The 23,228-nt window shown below is 38.6% G+C and overlaps 3 protein-coding genes and 1 long non-coding RNA gene across 10 annotated transcripts; 3 read left to right on the top strand and 1 right to left on the bottom strand.

The window, feature by feature from the left end:
• Positions 1 to 8,481: 8,481 nt before the first annotated feature.
• Positions 8,482 to 9,836, top strand: LOC137579320 (uncharacterized). The gene is made up of 2 exons (XR_011032799.1): positions 8,482 to 8,932; positions 8,990 to 9,836. It is a non-coding gene; the product is annotated as an uncharacterized lncRNA (long non-coding RNA).
• Positions 9,837 to 11,950: 2,114 nt separating this feature from the next.
• Positions 11,951 to 13,855, bottom strand: Syx7 (syntaxin 7). Of its 3 annotated transcripts, none has more exons than XM_068292477.1 (6): positions 13,714 to 13,855; positions 13,161 to 13,375; positions 13,019 to 13,088; positions 12,794 to 12,938; positions 12,276 to 12,719; positions 11,951 to 12,173 (listed from the first exon to the last, which is right to left on the bottom strand). In XM_068292477.1, exons 2-6 carry the CDS (start codon positions 13,303 to 13,305, stop codon positions 12,078 to 12,080), a joined length of 900 nt encoding a protein of 299 aa, XP_068148578.1. In that variant the 5' UTR covers positions 13,306 to 13,375; positions 13,714 to 13,855; the 3' UTR covers positions 11,951 to 12,077. The 3 variants fall into 3 exon arrangements, with proteins under 3 accessions (XP_068148578.1, XP_068148579.1, XP_068148580.1); XM_068292478.1 differs by having other exon boundaries at positions 13,718 to 13,814; XM_068292479.1 differs by lacking the exon at positions 13,714 to 13,855 and adding an exon at positions 13,620 to 13,637.
• Positions 13,856 to 14,805: 950 nt separating this feature from the next.
• On the top strand, positions 14,806 to 16,998 carry Alp1 (Alkaline phosphatase 1). The gene is made up of 4 exons (XM_068292739.1): positions 14,806 to 15,046; positions 15,314 to 15,573; positions 15,648 to 16,752; positions 16,816 to 16,998. Exons 1-4 carry the CDS (start codon positions 14,935 to 14,937, stop codon positions 16,944 to 16,946), a joined length of 1,608 nt encoding a protein of 535 aa, XP_068148840.1. The 5' UTR covers positions 14,806 to 14,934; the 3' UTR covers positions 16,947 to 16,998.
• A 96-nt stretch (positions 16,999 to 17,094) lies between these two features.
• On the top strand, positions 17,095 to 22,888 carry Cpsf6 (cleavage and polyadenylation specificity factor subunit 6). 5 transcript variants are annotated; one of them, XM_068292581.1, is made up of 7 exons: positions 17,096 to 17,473; positions 17,651 to 18,388; positions 20,196 to 20,342; positions 20,680 to 21,143; positions 21,213 to 21,512; positions 21,576 to 21,641; positions 21,713 to 22,888. In XM_068292581.1, the coding sequence occupies exons 1-7, from the start codon at positions 17,405 to 17,407 to the stop codon at positions 21,909 to 21,911; spliced, it is 1,983 nt and encodes a 660-aa protein (XP_068148682.1). In that variant the 5' UTR covers positions 17,096 to 17,404; the 3' UTR covers positions 21,912 to 22,888. The 5 variants fall into 5 exon arrangements, with proteins under 5 accessions (XP_068148683.1, XP_068148682.1, XP_068148681.1 ...); XM_068292580.1 differs by having other exon boundaries at positions 21,710 to 22,888; XM_068292579.1 differs by having other exon boundaries at positions 21,573 to 21,641.
• The last annotated feature ends 340 nt before the right edge of the window (positions 22,889 to 23,228 follow it).

Genomic DNA, 23,228 nt, shown 5'->3' with positions numbered 1-23,228 from the left:
AAATGCCTTATTGTCAAAACAAGGGGCAACAATTAGTTTACCAAATTACATGAAAATATTTTTTAAATGCTTGAAAAACATTCATCGTACACTGATTTGACACATGTCTGGGGGTCGCCACTGAAGTTTTTGAGGTCGTCTCCTGTCACAAATTCGTAGGGGTAGGGGCAGGGGCAGGGAGAGAAGATAGATGGATATGGATGGATGGATGGATGAATGGTTGGAGATGGCGTTGGCAATAGTCGATGCGGTGATGCGAAGAAGATGGTTCAGTTGATGGGGGCCAAAAAGGGAGCTCTGGATAGTCAGTCCATTTGTGGCATGTCGCATGGCATATGGATATCCGTGTGCTTAAGCGTGTGTGTGTAAAGATGCAACATGTTGAGATTTGTTTTTGTGATTTTAACATGTGATTTCGTGTAAAATGTACCCCACAAGGGCGTACCTCAGAAGGGATGGCAAACAAATTTGCAAAACATTTTGAATTGAAGTTAACAAACATTATGGCTAGGACAATGCAAATACTATCCTCTTATCGCTGCACTTGAAGAATCAAAAAGTAAAGTAAAGAGTGAGAGTTTTCAGACCAAATGTTGACAAAATTTCCAAATAAATTGAAATTTTAATGGTAGGGAATCCTTAGGAGCTTCTTTAACCATTCAGAGATGTTTAGGGCTTAAAGCACAAGTTTGTTGAATGGGAAGAAAGGTTTATTAAAGATTTGAAAGGTTTTTTTCGATATCCAGATTTCCTTTATATGTTAATAGAGCTGGCATCCGAAGTTATTCATTCATCCATCCCCCTTCTCATTTCGATATCACTTTATTTCGCCAACCATGTGCACTTTGCACTATGTTAAATTCCTGTTATTTGCCTTTTTACGCTGTCTAACCAACCTCCAAGTTATCCAAGCTATTAAAGATTTGTTCACTAGATGATAATGATGATGACGATGATGATGATGATGATGACGATGATGAGGATGATGATGGTGTGGCTGTGCAGTGTGCAGTGTGTTTTATTTCAAATTCACACGAAGCCCAAAGCATCATGTAATTTGTATACACAATAGATCGTACCAAAAAGCCATGGGGAGTATAGTATATCTCGTAAATTAACGGCGTTCCATTCCGCTTACACGCATACACACATACAGATGCACTGACACCCACTTCTACACACACACACACACACACTGTCTATATATTTTTCACTTCGTTCGTTTTTGGTCATAAAATAAAGTTTCGAGAAGCGTATAAAATTTATAGCGATTCTTCTGGGTTTTGGTAGAAAATCTGACAGCAAACACCTTACATATTCTCCTTCTTCGTCTTTTCTTTCACCCCGCACCCCTCAATTCCATTCCATCCCTTTTGGCCAACATCTGATGTGATGTGATTGACATGTGTGGTGCGAGTGGGAATGGGAATGGGAATGGGAGTAGGAGAAGGTGGATGAGGATGAGGAAAGAGATTGGTCGTCTGGCCTAATGCAATTCGCATTTCAATGCAATTTCACAGGCAATTGCAGGCAAACTAAACAATGAACTAAGCAGCTCAGTAGCAGCCAAAAAAACAAAAAAAAAAAAAAAAAAAAAGAAGAAGCAAAATAAAAGCAAAAAGGGAAAGGGAAATGGAGAACAAAATGCATGGGCCCTTTACTCATGGACGATTAGGTCCATGTGAGAAAAGTAAGAATAAGAGCAAATGGTTACAGTTAGAAGAGAAGATGATGATGATGATGATGAAGATGATTCCTTCAGGGGCTCAGGGGCGCTTCGGTTTTCGGATACTTAAGGTGCTTACATGGGTTGCTCTTTTTTTTTGTTACTTTCTATTCTATTCTATGCCATTCCATCTATCGTCTTACTTAGTTTTTTTGTTACTTACTTTTTGTTTCTGCGCTATATATACATTTTTTTTGGACAAAACAATTGTGCAACAATTTGTTTTGGTGGTGAGCTTAGCCTACGGGCTCTACGTTTTTAGAGCTAACAAAAATTCTTAGCGGATTCCCACTCGAACCTGGTGGTCCACCCTGCCCACCCCCTGACCGCCGTTGCTGTCAAAAGGCGGAGAATATACGAATTTTCAACCCCTTTCTTTTCTTCCTTTCGGTTTGTTGTGTTGGGAGTGAACTTTTTAGCATAACAATGGCGTGCACAAGAGAGACTGAGGCTGGGAATGAGAATGAGAATGAGAATGGGGACGACTTCTTCAACTGTTTTTCGTTTGGGTTTATGGAAATTAGCAGCGAACACAATTTCAGCCTGGAAGGGATGTGCTCGGCCGATAGAGACATGTCGACAGGAGATCGGCAGAAAATTAATTCATTTATATGCAGAAAATTCAATGATGTTACAATGTTATCAATTTTGGCCCAGCGGCAAGATTTCATCCATCCAGTCAGTCAGTTGTCAGTCAGTCAGTCAGTCATTCAGTCGTCGTTGTCGTCAATTGTGGGTGGCTATGAGGCATAAAAGGGCTTAAAGGTGTGGCCACAATATGATGGCTTAGTGAAGGTCTCTCTCTCACACACACTTACTCAAATATATCTACTCTTGTATGTGGTGTGTGTGTGTGCGTTCTTGGGTAAGTGGGTGGTTGTTGGGTTGGTTGTCGAGTTAATTGATTGTGGGAAGGATTCACTGGCTGTTGATTGCCAGCATATGGGCGCAAAAGGTGATTAGAAATCCTTCAAAGTTAAGTCGACTTAAATTTCTGTTTATTTGGAATATCATTAAGGATTATGCTAAGCAAAACTTAATAAGATATATTTTCTTCATAATGGAAAGAAAGAGAGTCTCAGACACACCTACTTCCCCTCCTATCTCCCTCACTTTTACTCTCTCACTCCCTCCCTTTTCGTATGCATGACCCTTAACCCAAAACAAATACTCATACAAATTAAATTTCAAATCAATGTTTTTAAGTATTTCCGACCGGAATCGGTCGGTATAGTATAATTTCCATGCAATTTCAAGTGCATATTCAAATTACACTTGAATATATTTAACTGCCCTACAAAAAAAGAGAGAGAGGCAGAGAGTGACCTGGCATTGCGTTAATGAAATGTGACACGTATTTCCCTCTGACCCAACTTTCTGAATGTGGATGCCCGTGCTCCTGTCCCTTACCAAGTCCGTGCCCCTTGCCCGTGCCCGTGCCCAATGTCCGTCCACTGTCTGTGTAATAAATATGAGACTCATTAAGAAAACCATAAATAAATGCAGCGTCAGTGCATGACCAGCAATTAAGTGCGAGGAGCAGGCTCAAGATCATCAGCCAGCAAACTGAACCCAACTTGTGACGATTAGGAGAAAAAAAAAGCGAGCAGAGAACTATGACTTACCACAGTGGGCTTAATCCAAGATAAAAAGCGATCGACAAAATCTCTACGAGTTTTTCTCAGATTTTCCAATTTACTCTCAATTCCGAATGAAAAAAGGTCAGTAACTTAAAACACAAAAGTCAGACAAAGTGTAAGAATAATGCCCTGAAGACGATCACAGATGACTACTTGGCTACTTGGTTTTTTTGTGATATCTTGAACCACTGTCCTCTTACAGTGTTATAGGACCAGAGAACCATGGGCAGGGGCAGGGACAGGGGCATAGACAATGTAAGCAAAAGGTCTAGCGATCTGTAAGCGATCGAACTGCATTGAGAAGATGTAATATGAGCAAATACTATGAAGCAGAGAGAAATAGAAGAAAAAAGTGTCGCCCTGCTGTCTGGCCTGGTCGCTGTCGGTTGAACTGTTCGCATTGCCCACTTAAGGCAATCGGGTGACAAATTTTAATATTTTGATGTGTGTTTTGGGTGTTTGGTGTGCCCCGAAAATAGGCATGACACTTGAATTTCAATTGCTTTGGTCCGAACATTGCAGCGGGAACAGAGAGTAGATGACGACGATGATGATGAGAAGGGACTTGGGACAAGTTTTATGGTTACGCACTCACTGTATAATTTACTGTATGCAGATGTTTGGCCTGCTCCTCGGTCCTACTCATTACTTCTCCTCCACCTCGAAAAAAAAAAAACCGAGGAATGCCCGAAAAAAATTCAAATTCTAGTGAATTTCTAAAGAAATATCTAGACAAGGAAGGAGCAGTAGCTTCGAGGGAGTTACTAGAACATAGAAGCAACGGAGGGCACTGCCAAGTCATGGCCCTGTGAACTCTGGCACCTGTGTATGTATGTATCTATCCATAGATACACTCACTACGAATATATGTGCACACCCAGACGACGTTTCCTCCTTTATGGCAATAGATAAAGAGCAAGAGGAGCGAAGAGATACATAGAGAGTCTATTTGAAATTGTGACCTCAGGCTTGTTATGGATAAAAAACAATCAGGATGAGAAGGCACACACACACACACGCACACCCGCCCCTTTCCAGTGATTTCTTCTTTGATTTAACATATGCCAGTTTGACCCCCAACAATCTGGTTGGTTTTTCTTTTCATCACCAATCGATTGCACAAATTTTTCGCTTTGTCGCGTTCTCTGGGCAAGCAACCGGCGGCTACTTGGCCGCGCCCATATCGTGTCCAAGTTATGCCCAGGGCCTGCATATGAAATATGATGAAATGATATGGAAACACCATTCGACATACCCCTGACACACTCCCCCCGTCACCGACCCAATCCTCATTCAACAAATTCCTGCCAATCCAGGACAATATTTACAATGAAAATATTATTCACCCATATGGACTTGAGGTCGTAATCCATAATTGGAATTGTCGTCGTCACCGACGCCGCCGGTCCCACTGCACCCTTCTCCTCCACCCGCTCCACTTCCTTCTTCTGTTGGTGAGTGAATGAGTGAGTGCATATAAATTGGTCTGGGATTTGGTTAACAGGTAACACTAGCCACCAATCAGTTATCATGGAGATTTCCTTTCTTCATTGAAGATAAGGATATGCCAGGATTGAGTCGAAATTTGAAGAACTATAATGTTTTAATCCTCGATTGATAAATCAGTCTGTTATCTGCTTTTGATTGAAAAGATCAAGTCCAAAGACTGGCCCACCTACTATGTATGCCACCATTCAACCATGAATGATTAGTGTCTTTATAATTTGTTTTAAACTATTGGCTAAACTCTGTAAATCATTTGGACTAATGCTTTTCAAATTGGCCTCAACATTTGTCAAATCGTTGATGCTGCCTCCATTCCGCTTTCGGCTGCTGCTAGACCCAAGACTGACATCTTCTTCTCCAGAATATGAATCATTCTGCCTAATGAATGTGTCTGTCACATGCTGTCAACACGTTGCTTAACACATACCCAGAGAGTGAGTGAGTGAGAGGAAGACTTCCCCGGATACCATACCGATCCACGATCCACATACATAATTCATGGCCCTTCCTTTTGCCCATGGACTCCCCCAAATATGAAATGGAGCAGAGACACAGCCACCATGAGACAGAGAGTGGGCTATATTTAATATAAAGTGACATTAATGTCAGGCATAATTTGAAAGAAAGGAAAGAAAACGCCAGCGGAAAAACTCAAGACACACGCACACACACACACACTCACACAATCAACAAACGATAAACGAAACGACGATCAAGACCAGAAATAATTTGACAGCCATCTCCCCATAACCTCCACCTCCCCCCGACTTCTGCTACTGAACCGCAATCTCTTTTTTTTTTTTTTTTTGGGAAGAAAGATTGAATGATTGAGATGATCATTTTGTTATTGCAGCTTTATGTATTTGATTCAGTTGCTCTATAATGTTTTGTTTTCTCTCCCTCTCTCGTCTTTTTTAGTTTTTGGTACGTGTGTGAACTCGATGAACTAGAAAATTGCCCTGGCCATGGCCCATTGTCTGTTGTCTGTGGGCCTCTTTTGTTGCAAATTCATAAACAAACAATTATACAACAAATGGCCCAGAACTCAGATACCCAGAAACAAAAAACGAAACGAAAACGAACAGGAGCCGCATTAGACACCTAGCCAAATAATAGGAGCAAGCCAGACAGACAGGCAATCTCAATACACAATGGTTATCAAGCACGGTGGCATCCACGAAAAAGAACCCAACTGGGATACATCTATATATTGTCTAAACCCCTTAATCCCGTCCTGCGGCAGACAACAACTCAATATGTGATGCACTCCGTTACAGTTGCATTGCGCTTGGCTTGATCGCCCTGATCCCTTTGTAGTTGGTAGTCAAAGAGACGGAGGGTTACCAGTTCATTGCGATCATTTTAAACTCAAAGCCCGTGCGGTGTTAATTTATAAAAAACAGAAACGCGCCCCCAGTTTACCATTTTTACTTTGCTTCTATTTTGTTCGCTTTTTTGCCCTGTTGACGCTTTTTTTCACACCGACGCGTGGTCTATTGAACGCAAATCAGATAAACTTATATAGTTCGCAACTTGTTTATATTCAGAGTAGAGGGAATAGAGCACATTATTTAGCACAGTGGTTAAAATTGATCTTGAAATGAGAGACCTAAAGCTGGAGGATTCAGATTCAGTCTAATTTAAGATAAAGCCCATTAAATTCAAAGTTTTTCATGAATTTCCATTAAATTACTTTTGAATGTCTTCCAATAGGTCACAGGTAAAATCAGTTCCAATAGTGTAAAGTATATATTATATATTCTAGAACAACCTCAACAGAAGAGTTGATCTAGGCATCTAGAGCTCAGAGACTTCAAGTGCTAGTCATAATATGTATTCTAAAAGAGTTTTGTATTCAAATGTTTGTTATTGAAAGAAAAGCAAAGCTAATTTTTGGGAATTATTATATAGAAACTGTATCCCATCGAATTTCCATTGATCTTTGACTGGCTTTAATTATATGGACTTATGTGTAACTGATTATTTGGCTTAAATAGACTGAAATATCTAAAGAACAACTATTGACAGGAAAACTAAATTTGATCAAAAAACACACAAAATATATACATATATGTATATGTATTTCTAGATATGTTGATAGTTTTGTCGACCTTTTGGATTGATTTCAGATCGAGCTCGATCCGGCAACCAAAAAACAAAGGTTCACTTTAAAAGGTCACCCAATCCAATCAGCAATGATCTATAAAATAGAGCAAAATTTCGAAATTATAATTTAAGGTAACAAAAAGCAGCGCCTTTAATCTCTTTGGAATATATAAATCTATATAGATTTGCCTATGAAGTCTTAAAATCCGATGCTGAAGAAGAATAATAAAAGAAAACCTGAAGTTTTCCAATGGTTAATTCTCATCCAGATCTCGAGAGAATAGTTCTCCAAAGGATTATTCTTCTTATATTCAAAATATTAAAGAGTTTTTTTAATGATTTCGATATTATATACATTTATTTGAATATGTTTACCTCAAAATACATTCTTTACTAACTAGTTAGTTAGTTGGATTGATTATTCTGTAAATTCAGATTATATGTTATAATAATTTCTAATATTAATATCAGCAAGAGGTTTGAATAAATTCCGTTTTTAGTTGCTTTTTTAGTACATTAATTAACGTTTACATTTCAAATCTGTGAATTAAAGTAATGGTTTGCTATATATTATCAATACATACTTATATATGTATGTATATATCTATGGCATTTGCAAAAATCTAGAACTGAGATGTCAAAGATCTTGAAGTTTTAAGTCAAATTTTGTAATTGATTGTTTAATGGGCATAATGATCATTACTAGGCAAATGGACTTATTTATAAAGCAATTTCAATTGAACTTAATATTTTTATTTGGTTTCACACGAAATGAACAAGTCCCAAGTTTTCAAGTTTAAATATACATACATATGTACATATGTATGTATGTATGTATGTAGGGATGTCCACTTGACCCTCTCACCCACTGTGCATATGTATATAATTTTTTTTGCTTGATGATTTTTGCCTACACAGCAGCAGCAGCAGCAGCAGCTACTGTGGGAGCAGCAGGCTCCAAGCCTCCACATCCAACAACAACCACAACAACAACTTATATATGTATATATGTATGTAGAGTGAAGAGGCAGGCAGGCAATCCAGCCCAGGCGGCGTCTGCGGCATTTGGGGGCGGCGGCAAAGATCAAAGACCAAAGGCAGCAGCCGCTGACTGCAAAACGGTTAAAAATCTTTTGAAATGTGCGCACTTTTTGACACCCAATTTGTTTAGAAGTGTGTGCTTCTAGGTGGGGATGATGAACATCATCATCATGATGATGATGATGATGATAAAGGCAGTGGTAGAGAAGGGCAGACGAGGAACAAGGGGCGGGTGCGGGTGCGGCTAGTGGCAGTTCATAAAAATGTTGAGATTGAGAAGATACTATTGCTTATAGATTTGGTTCATCAGTGGGCCACTTTTTCTGCGAATTTCATTAATAAAAATGTCGAAAGTGTTTAGGCTGGTGGGGGGAGGGCGGTGTGCAAAGTGTTCTCTCCCCCACACCAAAAAAAAGGTAGAACAATCAAAAGAAAGCAGCAGCACTATAGAAATACGTTTTGAGTTTTGCCTTTTTGTTTTTAATAAAAATTCAAAAAGATTTACACTTCATCAAGTAAATTCCACTTAAAATGCTGTAATAGAAGAAAACAACAAAAAAAAAAAAAAAAAACCAACGAACGAACGCAAACACACACTCATACGGGGGAGAAAATACAACAAGAACAACAACAACAATTTTCATTCATAAAAATGCTTAATTAAGAATTTTTCCAAAGAAGCGAAGAAATGAGATAATAATAAGTTTATTGATTTGGGAAATGCCACAAAAACCGGATGAACCGGATGTTTATAACGGCAAACGTGTGTGTGAAATGGCTTGCAGATTAAGGATGAGACCCTTTAAGCAAAATTTTCCCCTAGCTCCGTTTAACACCATGCAACGAAAGACTTCTGGTAAGCCAACGCCAATCCAATGCCAATCCATAGTGTTGGCTAGTTGTTGCCAAGTTGGTAAGTCAATCCATGCTTAAGCAAGTTGACGGAATTTCCTTCCTATTTTTCGTTAAGTATTTTATGCGCCAAAGTCAAAACATGCGTTTGGGAAAAATTCGAGAGACACAGAAAGAGAGAGAGAGAGAGATGAACAGAAGGCTGGATTTATTTGTACAAAATGACTTTGCAAATGAGATTCCGAATCATCCATGTACATATGTATGTAGGTACTCACTTGGTGGTAATGACCACACCACCAGAATGTGTCAATATTATTATGGGCCCATATGATGAAAGACCTATGCAAACACACACACACACACACAGCATCAGCAGCATCAGCATAAAGGATGATCTCTTTGTCCCTGAGTACCAAGTACTACCTGCTGTTTGAAGGTGTGCATAGTTTCTGTTAATGTTCCAACACCTTCCAATCTCAACATCTCAACTCAATCAACGTGACCTGCAGCCGAGAGACTGGATTTTCAAATTGATTTTTTTTCCCTCAACTTTTGTGTGAATGGAAGTTGAAAATATGAATATGACATGTACCAAATAATCGATGTGATTACGCCGTGTTGTCAACTGTAGACCCGAAACCGTAACCCTTGGCCCATCTATGTACGTACAGAGAGAACCAATCAATAATGTTCGAGTGTGGCGGAGGAGGAGGGAGAACGCGGTGACGTATTTGGACAGCCACTGACAGGCCAAGCATAACCAAAAGAAATCAACAAATTGGATATCAATAAAAGAACCATGAACTGCAAATACTCTTTCTCTCTCTCGATCTAAAACCAATGTGTCTCTAATGTGTCCCTATGCCCAGTGACACACATACATATGTATCTGACAAGTCATTTTTTATATTTCAATATTATTTTTAACTTCAATTTGTTATTAAACTTCTAAAAGAACATAACATTTAAAGGACTAATTAGTTGAACTTAATAAATAGTTTCAATTTAAATTAAAATACATTTTTATAAAGTTGTAAAAAAATGTATTTGAAATTTAAAAAAAAAGGATTTAAAATTAAATTTCGAAGGAAAAGTTTAAGTAATATTTGCAGAGTTTAAAGATAAAAGAAACAATCTTGTTTAAAGAAATTTATTGGCGTTAAAAGATGATGTTAAAAAAATATATACAATTTTTAAACAGATAAAAAATATAACAGGTTCTCAGAAACAATCCATAAATGGAGAAAGTTAAAGAGAAAAATTACCAATTACATAATAAATGATTAGGCTTTAAAATTAACTTTAAGAAAGTAAAAAGTTTAATGAATTTGGTTGCTTTAGTGGTTGTTTTTGTTGGCCATCTTTAAGAATATTCATATAAAAAAGATATATGTTTATTTCACTAAGCTTTATTTTCAAACTCCTAAAACTGAATTGTTAAACCTTAATGATATAGCCCAATTAAATCATTATACCCTTCATAAAGAGTAGTTGGTGGAATAAGAAAAAAAAAACAAAAAAAAACGTAAAAAACGTAAAAAAATGAGTGTATAAAATCATCTTGTACCAGAAATAACTACATGACTTGGCGCAAATACAATTTGTGTGCGCGATCTCTTGTTGTTGTTGTTGTTGTTGCTGTTGTTGGGTCCCCCAAAAGACCCAGAAGACCCAAGAGCCAAGAGAGAAGGAAATGAGCTGCACTTAAATGCATGCGAGAAAACCACTCGATGCCAACAAGTGGATAAGAAGCCACCACACAAATGATGCCCAAACGAACTATCAATGTCAGTGAATTGGCAAAAAATTTAAACTCAATTTGTATGCAGGCCCAGAGTCCGAGTCCAAGAGAGGAAACCCTTTACACATTGACACACCTCAACCAACGGACCAACAGCAACAGACCTGCCCATGGGCTGTGCCTCAAGTGTCAAGCGTCTGCCGCATTGCATTAATGTGACTATGTGTGTGAGTGTGTGTGTGTGTGTGTGTGTGTGTGTGCGTGCGTGTGTGGGGTGGAGGAGATGATGAACACCCAGTCAGATTTGGAACTTCAGGTCCAGGGCATAAGCTGCTGAAGCATGCGTATCAATGCACAACACAAAATCTTAATGATCGTCAAGATGGAACTGAAATGAGGAGTAGGAGTAGGAGGAGGAGGAGGAGGTTAGAGGTAGGTACAAGAAGACAGTGGTAAAGATGGTTATGCTTGATGGTGGTGGGACGGGAAGGCAGAGGCGGGGTTAGTGGGCCTGAAGATGATGTTGACCATGATCAGGCACATTTTGAATATCGAAAAAGATTTAGAGTTCCATTCATTGATTCATTCATTTCAGAGGGCAGCAAATGAAGTGGTCGAAACGTTTTCAGCGCAAGCCAGTTTTCACCTCCCACCCTCCCCGTAACCCTCCTTCCACTCTTCCTAAGGATCGTATTTTTTTTTTTTGGTGTTTCTTTTTTGTTGTTTTTATTTATTTATTTTTCATAATTTTTAGTATTTGCTGGTTTTATTTTTAGGCCTTCCACTTAAACATAAATCAAAGTTACAAAGCGCTGTGTTTCAAAAACAGAATTAATATTTGCAGCCAACAATTTTCTTTCTCTTTCCTTACTTTCTCTCCTTTCTTCTCTTTTGTTTTGTTTTCTTTTCATATAATGAAATATACATAGTGCTTTAATATTAAATATTGTACATATATAAAATATAAGATAAGATAATTTTATAGCAAATATATAACATAGAAGAGTGTAGATGTATATGTGTTCCAATACTTATTAAAAATCATGCAACAGAAATTTTAAGACAATTTTTGTCATAATTTTTAAGTTTTTAAGGAGTGTTTGTTTGTATTTTTTTTTTTGTTTCTAATCGTTTTTGGTTTCCTATTTTTTTTCCTTTTTTTGTAAGTTTTTTGTTTCCTCTAGCCAATGCTCGGAACTTGACTTTTGTCCAATCCCAAACCAATTTTAAAGCCTTCAAATGCATCTAAGGTTCCCCCAGAAGCTTTTTTGGGGGAGAGAGAGGAGTGTTGTGGATTCTCGATCATGCATTTAACATTTGTCTTTTTTACAATCATTTTCTAAGTTCTGGGGGGTTGGGTTTCAATTCTTTTCTTTTTTTGTTTCAATCTGTTTATAATTTAGTATCATTTTTGTTTTTCTTCTTTCTTTCTTTTTAGTTGATCTTTGCAGTTGAGTCTCTTTTAGTTTTTGAATTGAAATACAAGAATCAAGACGATAAACAATAAAACAAAGCTCAGTATGCCTATAAGGATTAGTTTCTTCTTGCGGACTTTGTTCTGAAAAAGAGAAAAACAAGATATTATTAAATGAATTGAAAAGCTTGAAATGAGTTTTAAATGTTTTAAAAGAAATTAGTCAATAGTTATTGAAATATTTACCTTATAAGAGCTTGCCTTTCGCAGATTTTCCGTACCCTGTGAGACAAAGACACTTGTCTGTTCCACCTGCGACTCAATAGAATCAACAGTCAAGGCCTGCTCATAAACCATGGCGCCCAGTTTCTTATAGATCTCATTTACACCCACAATATTATTCTCCAGTACACGTATGGCCTGTTCCTGTTCCTCCAATGCTTGCAGATCGACTTGCTCTTGCATTTGGGTTTGGATTTGCTGTTGTTGCTGCGATTGTTGGCTCGATTTGTGATTAAAGAAATTGTCCTCGAAGCTATTGTTGCTGCTGGCATTATGGGAATTGGAATTCGTATTGTTACGAGCAGAGGAGGCACTACTGCCGCCTGGTGGATGGGCAATGTTATAGTTCTGGGCACGAGCCTGACGCAAAGCATTCTTTTCAATGTCCGCTGTTTTGCGTTGAATCGACTGTAAGATTGAAATTATCATAGATAATTATACTAAAAATAATAACAAACATTGATAAAGAGCATGAATCATACCTGGAAAGCGGTCAATGCCGCTGTGAATTCATCAACCAGGCGATCCCTTTGGATCTTCAAATGCCTTTCCTTGCATTTGTCGACTTCATTGATTTGACTGTTAGTATCGGTGACCAGTGCCTGGGTATACGTCATTAGTTGATGACTATATAGAGAATGAGAGAGCAAGAGAGCAATTGTTTTATGCCTGAGATTTGATTATTAAGTCAATGATAGATTACGAACAGCTGTTTTTTCAACTCGGGCGAATCCTGTGGGGTGTTCCTTTGATTGACCATACGCTGCATTGTGCTAACTAAAGAGAATGAGAGAGAAAATATGAGAGATATCAAGTTAATTTGTGTGATTAGTCATAGGGGCAACTTACCATTACGTTGTACTTTTTCTATGCTAGTGGTTATGATCTGGGCCAGACGTTGAAATTCAATCTCACTGAGGCCTCCGCCCCCAGAAATGCCACCACCACCGCTGCCGCCTCCGCCGAGGCCATTCTCCATATGCTGCAAGTCCATGCTTTCGTACGCAGACACCTTGATGACCTTAGAATTTTCCCTTCACTGAATATTGTTTTCTTTGTTATGCCTGCAATCGAATTCAATTAGTTGAGTTTCTTTTTTTTTTATTTAGTCACTTATATCATTATATAGTATATACATATGCGTCTCAGCCAAGTTTTCTTTTTATTTGTATGTTTTTGTTAGGCCTAAGGGGTGTGGTGAGGTGAGATGGGTCGAGGGTTGTACGAGTGGAGGAATGTGGGGGGGTATGACTCTTTGTTTGATTTTGGATTCGGGGTCAGCGCAGACATTTAGCAAGATAAATTTACCAGGACAAGAAAGCTTGACAATTTTCAGCACTTTACTGAGACGATTTTAAACAGTTTTTTAGTCGTTAGCCACCTGAAAATTCAATTCAATTACCTACAACTGCGAATTTGTTGCGTTTTTCGTGTTTTTAATTGTGTGTGTTTTTTTTTTTTTTTTTTTTTGTTCCAAGTTAGTGTTGAGAGACGAAAACAGATGAGAAAGCTAAAGATAAAAATACAAAAAATACTAAATGCAGTGTTACCCTGTTCTCATTGTGAATGTTAGTGTGGCCTTTTTATATGCATGAGGTAACGGCAAATGGACAATTGGGCGCAATTTTTAAATTATTCGAATTTTAAAACTAATTGTAAGCCAAAGATCTACATTGAAAAAAAAAAAAAACAACAAAACAGAACAATAATAATACTGAAATGTCGTCATAATGTCAGAAGATGATAATCATTTAATTGCCCGGCTAATAGAAAGATAATTGTCATGCATTTCAAACATTGAACACACACAAAACCGGTTTCTATATACATTAAATATATTCAGAAATTGAGTTCTATATTGATTAATAATGCCATAAGAAATCAGGTAATGAAATCTAAACAAACTGCATCGCAAATGTCTGTAACTAATGACCCAAGAAAAAGGCCAAAAACCCCATAAAAAAACGAGTTGTCCAAAAAACAAAAACAATATACTCATACACATAGAAATGTTTGAAAGAACTAAGTGACGTTGCATAGCATTTTCAAAATCACTTATATATTTTGTTTCTATAATTATGAGTAAGGTAGCTAATCTGTAGCTGGGCCCACACAAAATTTCAAAATCTACTATCAAAGCTAGTGTAAATGATTCGTATGGTAATAAAAGGGCTATTCGGGATGCATTTGAAACCAGTTCTAAATGATTAAAAGGCTTTCATCCAATATGCATACAATTTAAATATCAATAAACTAAGAAAATCTGGTTCTTCAACAAATTTTCCAAACAATCGATTCCAGTTTTTCAATTAATAGCCGTGTGGCATCATTCTCTTGTATGCGTATGTATATCCCGAAAAATTAAACATTTGTTTTGTCGATGTTTTTGTAACATTTGATATGTCCCCCTCCCCGCCTTTTCTTTCTCACCGTACTTTTGACTTTCATATAAAACGCAAACCACAGTCCGAATGTGGTTTAGTCGTACCGTAGACTTTATAACGGTTCTGTCTCCGATATCCCAACTCGAAAGTTGAACTTGTCTCTGTGGTTCATCAAAATTCTACGTCTCTACCGAGAGAGTGAGAGAGAGAAAAAAAAGAAGAAATTAATTAAAAGCAAAATGCGTATTTTTCGGCTATCGCCCGGTGATCTGTCCCTACCGTTTCCACCTGTCCCCCTCCTCTTTCTCCAGTTGGCCGTTTTAAGCCATTGTCAGTACACATATGGGCCAGGTGCGTGACGTTTTGTTAGCGAGAGTGCTGCTAGCTGGTTGAATACAAATACAAAACATATGCAAAATACACTGCTTAATCAAGTGCTAAACAGAATATAAAGCCCTAAAAAAAAAAAGCACAAACCCACACACACACACACAAACACACGCAAAATTCTGTCACACAACAACAAAAGAAAAATTTAAATTAATATCACACTTTCGCTCATTAAACAAAAAAATAAAACATTTTTTTGTGCTTTTCTTTTTTTTTTTCTTCCTACAGAGCAGAGCTGGCATATACATTCTCAAAGTGAGCTTAAGAATAAGGAATTATGGTTCCATGATGCCCAACGTACACTCTACGAGAAGCTATCAACGCCTCCAAATCAATATTTGGCCAAGAATGTTATATTCTTTTTGGGCGATGGCATGTCAGTGCCCACGGTAACAGCAAGTCGGATATATGACGGCCAACTGCGAGGCATTGTGGGTGAACGAAATCGCTTGGAATTTGAGAAATTTAATCATGTTGGTCTATCAAAGGTAAGTGGAATATTTCAAAACAATCGATTTCAAAAGCATAACTTTGGGGTTTTTTTGGAATGAAAATTCTTTAGACATATTGTGCCAACAAACAAGTCTCTGATTCGGCATGCACAGCGTCTGCCTATCTATCAGGGATCAAGGCTAACTATTTGACCATTGGTGTGACCGCTGATGTTCAGTTGAATGATTGTGCTGCAGCAAGATTACCACAGAACCGTTTGTCATCGATAGCAGCTTGGGCACTGCGGGGCCGTAAATCTGCTGGTCTGGTGACCACAACACGAGTTACTCATGCCAGTCCGGCTGGTGTTTATGCCCATACCTCGAATCGGGACTTCGAGAGTGATTATGATGTGCATGAGTTGGGCCAGAATCCTAGCAATTGTCCGGATATTGCTCAGCAATTGATAGAGAGTGATGTGGGCCAACGATTGAGAGTTATTCTCGGTGGTGGAACTAAAAAATTCTTGCCCAATACCACCACAGATGTCTATGGTAATCAGGGTCAACGATTGGATGGACGAAACTTAATAAATGAATGGCAGTTGAGCAAACCGGGAAATGCTCGAGTTGTGTTCAACCGAACGGATTTGCTTAACAATGATCCGAGGACAACGGACTACCTCTTAGGTCTGTTCAATGCATCGCATTTGGCTTATCATTTGGACGATAGCATAGATACACCAACATTGGCGGAAATGACTGAAGCCGCTTTGGCAGTTCTTTCAAAGGATAACAATGGCTACTTCCTCTTCGTAGAGGGCGGGCGAATCGATCATGCCCATCATGAGACCAAGGCGAAAAAGGCCTTAGATGAAACTGTTCAATTTTCGGATGCCATACGCAAGGCACGTCAAATGACCAATCCATGGGAAACATTGATTGTGGTTACTGCGGATCATGGACATACGGTTACAATTAGCGGCTATCCTGATGTAAATAATAACATTACAGGACTAAATTCTGAGCTGAGTGATGTTGATCAATTGCCCTATGCCACGCTCTCGTATGCCAATGGGCCAGACTATCAGAAATTCTATACCACTAATGATAGTGTAGTGGAACGTGTGGATTTGCGGACATTGGATATTGGCGACAAGGATGCTCGCTATCCTCATGGAGTGCCCATGTCAGAGGAGACACATGGTGGCGGAGATGTAGCCGTCTATGCTCATGGTAAGTAATACATTTACAAAATAATTTTAACCGTCACTTGATTGTCCGCCTCCATTTCCTTAGGCCCCTGGTCACATTTGTTTACTGGTGTGTATGAGCAAAGTTGCTTGCCATCCTTAATGGGCTTTGCCTCTTGCCTGGGACCAGGAATAACCTATTGTGATCTGCAGCCCAAGGAATTTTATAATCCCTAAGTTTTAGATTTTAAGACAGTTTGTAATTTGAATAAAAAAGACTCATTTCAAATTATAAGTGTTGAAAAATTTGTTTGACAGTGTTGGTAATTTTTATTTTTTGCTGTAGTTCAGTATTAGTAAGCTTACTTCGATCTGGTCCCACTATACTCCGCCATTTTAAGCCAAGCTGCTGAAAAAATATTTTCGCGAAGCAAAGTGGGTTTTATTTTCGTACATAAGTAGAATGTAAATAATTGTGTATGTGAAACACATATTTAAGACAAAGCCCAAGCAATTAATTTGTTAATTGCACGGTAAGCAAAGTTAGTTACTTAACTTAGGAGAACCGCGCGCCGGTGGCCGCTGTATCCAAGCGTTTCTGTGTTGGTATCTGCTTGTCGCAGTGAAAATAAGTGAAACGGGCAAGAAAAGTGAGAGCCAATTGCTGCTGCCTTAAGAATTAACCAGTGGCAACCATGACCGATGGCGTGGTCTTGGATTTGTATGCCGAAGACCTGGACAAGGACTTTACCGGGCAGGCTCAGGTGAGTGCAGCGCTGCGGCTGCTTGATATGGAAGAGTAGATGGTTGAGTTGAAGGCGGGCGCGTGTGTATCTATTCACTTGCCTCCCCCCTCCACCCAATCAACGATCTGGTCACACTAAACACGCGAATTCACATTTTTTTTCTTTATCTTTTTTTGCTTGTGATTCTTTCTGTAGGATGAATTTGGAGGTGATGGTGTAGATCTATACGATGACATCGGTGGACCCTCAGAGGCAGCTGCCTCTGGCGGCGGCGGTGGTGGTACACCCACCGCAGATGGCTCAGCCGGCCCCGGTTCTGGGGATTCTGCCTCAAGCGGCGGTGCCGGTAGTGGGCCCAATGGAGTTTACCATCAGGGCAGTGGTAGTCTAACTCCAACCATGAATCGCCGTTATCAGCTGTATGTGGGCAATCTAACCTGGTGGACAACGGATCAGGATATTTCGAATGCTTTGCGCGATATTGGTGTCGCTGACTTGCAAGAGGTGAAATTCTTCGAGAATCGGGCCAATGGTCAATCGAAGGGATTCAGTGTCATTTCATTGGGCTCGGAGCAAAGCCTGCGTGCCGTCTTGGAGCAGCTGCCCAAGAAGGAGATGCATGGCCAAACACCGGTAGTTACCTATCCCAGCAAGCAGGCTTTAACGCAATTTGAGAGTTTGCAGAAAACACGTCCAGTGCCGCCGCCCCAGCAGAACGGTCCGCCACGTGGCCCGGCACCACCAAATATGAGTGGTGGCAGCAGTGGTCCCATGCCACCACATCCCGGTGCTGGTGGCCCTCAAGGCGGTGGTGGTCCGCCTGGACATCCGCCTCGCATGAATCCCATAATGCCACCAGGTGGACAATATCGACCGCAGCATATGTCGCAGGTGCCTCAGGTTGGACCAAACTCAGGACCTCCACGCATGCAGGTGTGTTTCATTAGCTTAATTTTCTTCCCACCAAAAAAATTCTTTCAAAACTTTTCATTTTGCCGTTTAAAGTTTCATTCCCTTTTATCTAATTGTTTCTAAAAATTTTTGAAGAGATTTCTCGATATCATCATCTTTTATTCGTTCTTTTCTTTAGATCTTATTTTTATTAATTACAATGTTATGATTAACAAACGCTATAAACATTTTTTTTTTCAAATTAATAACTTTAACTTAAATGGTTTTTACTTTGTAATTTTTCCTCAAAATTGTTCTGAATGCAAAATTATTAATTTAATTCCTTTCCCGAAAAAAAAAAACACGAAAAACCTTTTTACTATTATCTTTGTGAATATCTTTAATTTAATTTACGATATTGATATACCTAACGTCTGTGATATTGGTCTGATGATTAGCCACCAAAAGAAAAACAAACCGTATTATATAATCATCATTGTCGTATTAACTAGGTAAATTAAGTTTCTTGTTTTCCTAATTTTTTTTATTTTTTATTTACCTATTATAATTTATTATTGATTTATCTCTTTCGTTAAACAAGTAAATTTAGAAGAAATTTGTGTGTGTGTATGTGTGTGTATATGTGCGATTATCTGTGTGTAGCATTCCCAAACAGACTTAATGTTGGTATATCTGTTTAAATACATATATATATTATACATATGTAGGAACCTACATATATGTACATATATACATAAGCCTTTAGGACATAGGAAAATGTATATAGGAAATTTGTAGATGAAAACGTATTGTAACTTTCACAATGTAGATAAAACACCAAGCAAAGTAATAATCCACTTAAAATATTGTTACAACAAACAAAAAACACCTAAAATTATATGGCACAATTATAATGAAAAATAGAATTTAGTTAACTTCAATTTGATATTATACTCTGTAAAACAAAACTTGTTAAGAGAGGACTTTAATAATATGCATGTATTAAAGCCATAGAATATAAAGTAATTAGTAAAAAGAAAAAAAAAAGATAAATTTATATTTCAAAATATTTCTCATAAAAGTCAAACTTTAATTGTCTTCTTATTTCGAGCAATAACGGAATGATGTATATATATATATATATATATATATATATATATATATGTATTTAAATAACAACAACAACAAATATTTTTACTGTCGAGTTATTCACGCCTAGTAGTTTTATGATGACCAATGCAATGCTTTTAGTCCTATTAGTCCTTTAGGGCTGTAAACTTGTCTATTATTGAGCTTAATTCTTTATCCTCCAATGCCAATAATCGAAGAGCATTATATATAATTCGGTCTGTAAGTAACGTGTCGGTTGTGTTTTCTAACTTTACTCTACCAGATGTGAGGAAGAGCCCCAGTTAGTTGTAGAAAATATATATAGACTAGAGAAAGTTAGAGCTTTAGTTGTTTTATTTGTATATCTATTTAGTTTGATTTGATCTACTATCTCTTTCTCTCTCTATCGTATTAAATTGTCTGATTTGAGTTAATATGTAAAATTATATATATAAAAATGTTTAGCATTTTTTTTTTTTTTTACCCTCTTTGTTTTTTTTTTTTTGTACTATTTTGCCTACACTCTTGTTTATCAACTTTAGGTATATATAAATATATACATTATATAAAAGAAAAAAATGTTTATCTATTACGCCTTATATATATTTATGTTCTATTCCATGTCTTTGACAACGCTTTCGCACACTTCTACCCTACAACAATCAATCAATCAACAACAACAATCAACCAACCAACCGATCAAATCAACGATAACGAAATATTTATGTTAATTATATAGCCGCCAATGCATCCCCAAGGCGGTTTAATGGGCAATCAGCAGCCGCCACCAAGATATCCACCAGCGCAAGGTCAATGGCCGGGTCAACGGCCAGGCGGACCACGACCAGGTGGTCCACCCAATGGACCTCCTCAGCGTCCTCCAATGGTAACAAATCCCTATAAGAAAAAAAAAAAAACATAAAAAACGCAGACCCCTCTTACTACAGATAAATCTATTTATATATATATATATCTTCTAACTTAGATCAAAATTTCAACTAACCGAGATATTTAAGTTAACTTTAATATTGTATAGACACGGCATTTAAAAGGTCGCTTAAGAAGATGTATTCAGAACATTTAAAGATAACATTAACCCACCCACCCATGCATAGACAGCGACATTGATCAGCCTCTCACCTGTTGCCGATTGAACTCTTCCTGACAGCGGTTGACTGTGTGACTATTTGACTAATCGTTGATCTTCTCCTTTGCCTTTTTAGTTCCAAGGTGGTCCAATGGGTATGCCAGTGAGAGGTCCTCCCGGTCCGGATTGGCGTCGACCGCCCATGCATGGTGGTTTCCCGCCACAGGGTCCACCACGTGGCCTGCCACCAGCGCCCGGGCCAGGCGGACCGCATGGTGCACCAGCTCCACATGTGAATCCAACGTTTTTCAATCAGCCCGGCGGTCCGGCTCAACACCCTGGAATGGGTGGTCCCCCACATGGAGCACCAGGTCCACAGCCAGGAATGAATATGCCAATGCAACAGGGTATGAATATGCCACCTCAACACGGGCCACCGCCACAATTTCCCCAACACGGGCCCCGAGGTCCATGGCCACCACCACAAGGCAAGCCACCTGGTCCGTTCCCCGATCCGCAAATGGGTCCGCAGCTGACGGAGGTTGAGTTCGAGGAGGTGATGAGCAGAAATCGTACGGTCAGCAGTTCGGCCATTGCTAGGTGAGAGAAAGACGGCTTGAGAGAGAGAGAACGACCAATCCAATTGTAATTTTGTGTTATCCTTTGCAGAGCTGTATCTGATGCCGCCGCTGGCGAATATTCCAGCGCCATTGAGACCCTGGTCACAGCCATTTCCTTGATCAAGCAATCAAAGGTGGCACACGATGAGCGCTGCAAGATTTTGATAAGCTCATTGCAGGATACTCTTCATGGGATTGAGGCCAAGAGCTACAATCGTCGCGAGCGTTCACGTTCCAGGGAGAGATCGCATCGCAGTCGTCAAAGGCGCGAACGTTCTTCATCACGCTACCGTGAACGATCCAGGGAACGGGAACGTGATCGAGATCGCGAACGTGAAAGGGATGGCGGGTGAGTAATCCAAAATAAATTAAAATATACGATTTATCTATATTTTCCATATCCCTACAGCAGTTATCGTGAACGTTCACGGAGCAGAGAACGCGAACGTCAGGCACAAGATCACTACAGAGATGATAGGTAAAAATGATGCAATGTCGCAATGTTGAATTATTCCAATATTAATGCACGGCAATCCTCTGTTACAGTAGCAGTCGTTCGGCTCGTCCACGTAAGTCACCAGAACCCGTTGTGGCGGAAGCTGCAGAGGCTCCCTCTTCGAAGCGCTATTATGAGGATCGTGAACGGTATCGGTCATCGGATCGAGAGCGGCGCGATCGCGATCGGGATCGTGATCGTGAGCGTGAACGCGATCGGGATAGACGCGAGGAGCATCGTTCAAGGCATTGACTGCTGGAGAAGACACGCAAGCGAAAGTAAAAAAAACACACACACACAAACCTAGACCTACACCTAACTAGACACACACCAAACACCACACATACACACACTCAAACTCAAACTCTTTCTAATAAACAAATAATAATAATAATGATGCCGCCGCCTAGCTTGAGATGCGCGATTTACCAAATTCTGATTTGTATCTTAACATTACCAATACCGTAGGATATGAATATATAATATGGCATACAACATAGTTTCTCCTAGACCGCCGTACGCAGACGAAAAACTGAAATGTTGACTCTTGGACATACGAGACACACAATACAATAACAACAGCAAGTCAAGGAACTATAAAAGAAGGCAGAAATTAAACGAATCTGAAACAAATAAAAACACAACAAATATGTTCCAGCCGTTGCTAAGGATGTATGAGAATGAGGAAATAGAAGCGCAAGGATCAGATCAGATGTTGATGATGATGATGAGGAGAACGACGACGAAGTAGGACAAATCAGCGTTGGACAATTGTTTGTGGAGGACTAAATATGCTCATCAACCCACACGTCTTCGCAGCAGAATTTCAATATTATTGTACTTTAATATTTCGGTTTATTTAATAAAAATATATATATATGGAAAAAAAACAAACCCCAAAAAAAAAAAAAAAAAAAAAAAATGAGAAAATAATAATTGTTCGAAAAAAACGATTAACTTTCAATCTTGTCTTGCATTGTGTGTCTACCATTTAATCTACTCTTAGTTAATCAATTTTATAAATTGTACAACCAACAATTGTATGTTAACGATAATCAATTGCAGCATAAATACTGCAATAATCAAATTGTTATATTAACAAAAAACAAAACAAAAAAACCAAAAACAAAAAGCGATATTTTGTTGCCAAAATGAACAAAGCGATTCAAAAACAAAAAGAAAACCAAAAGAATGCAAATTATGAAAACCTCAAACGAAAAATATGAAAAGATATTACAAAAATCAAGCAAAAATCCATTGAGAAAGATAACGGGCTAGAAAGCGGCAGATTCTTTTGTTGTAAGCGTATTTATTATTATTATTACTCATTCGCTCCATTTATATTTAAGCCACATCGTTCCGTCTCTTTCTCTATGAGTGAATGAATTTGAATTCGAATGTATTTGCTGCGCATGTTTGTGTGCGTGCTTATGCGTATGTGTCTGTGTGTGTGTGTTTGTGTGTGCGTATGCGTGTGTAGATTTTAAAATATTCAGACTGAGCGCAACAAAAATATTTGCATTAAAAAACAACAACAACAACATTCCTAACCGCATTTAGTATATGAAG

Source organism: Drosophila tropicalis, unplaced genomic scaffold (genome assembly GCF_018151085.1).
Source record: "Drosophila tropicalis isolate 14030-0801.00 unplaced genomic scaffold, ASM1815108v1 contig_694, whole genome shotgun sequence".
Taxonomy (NCBI): Eukaryota; Metazoa; Arthropoda; class Insecta; order Diptera; family Drosophilidae; genus Drosophila; species Drosophila tropicalis.
Note: the sequence above shows the minus strand (reverse complement) of the source record. Positions and strands in the feature narration are given on the sequence as shown.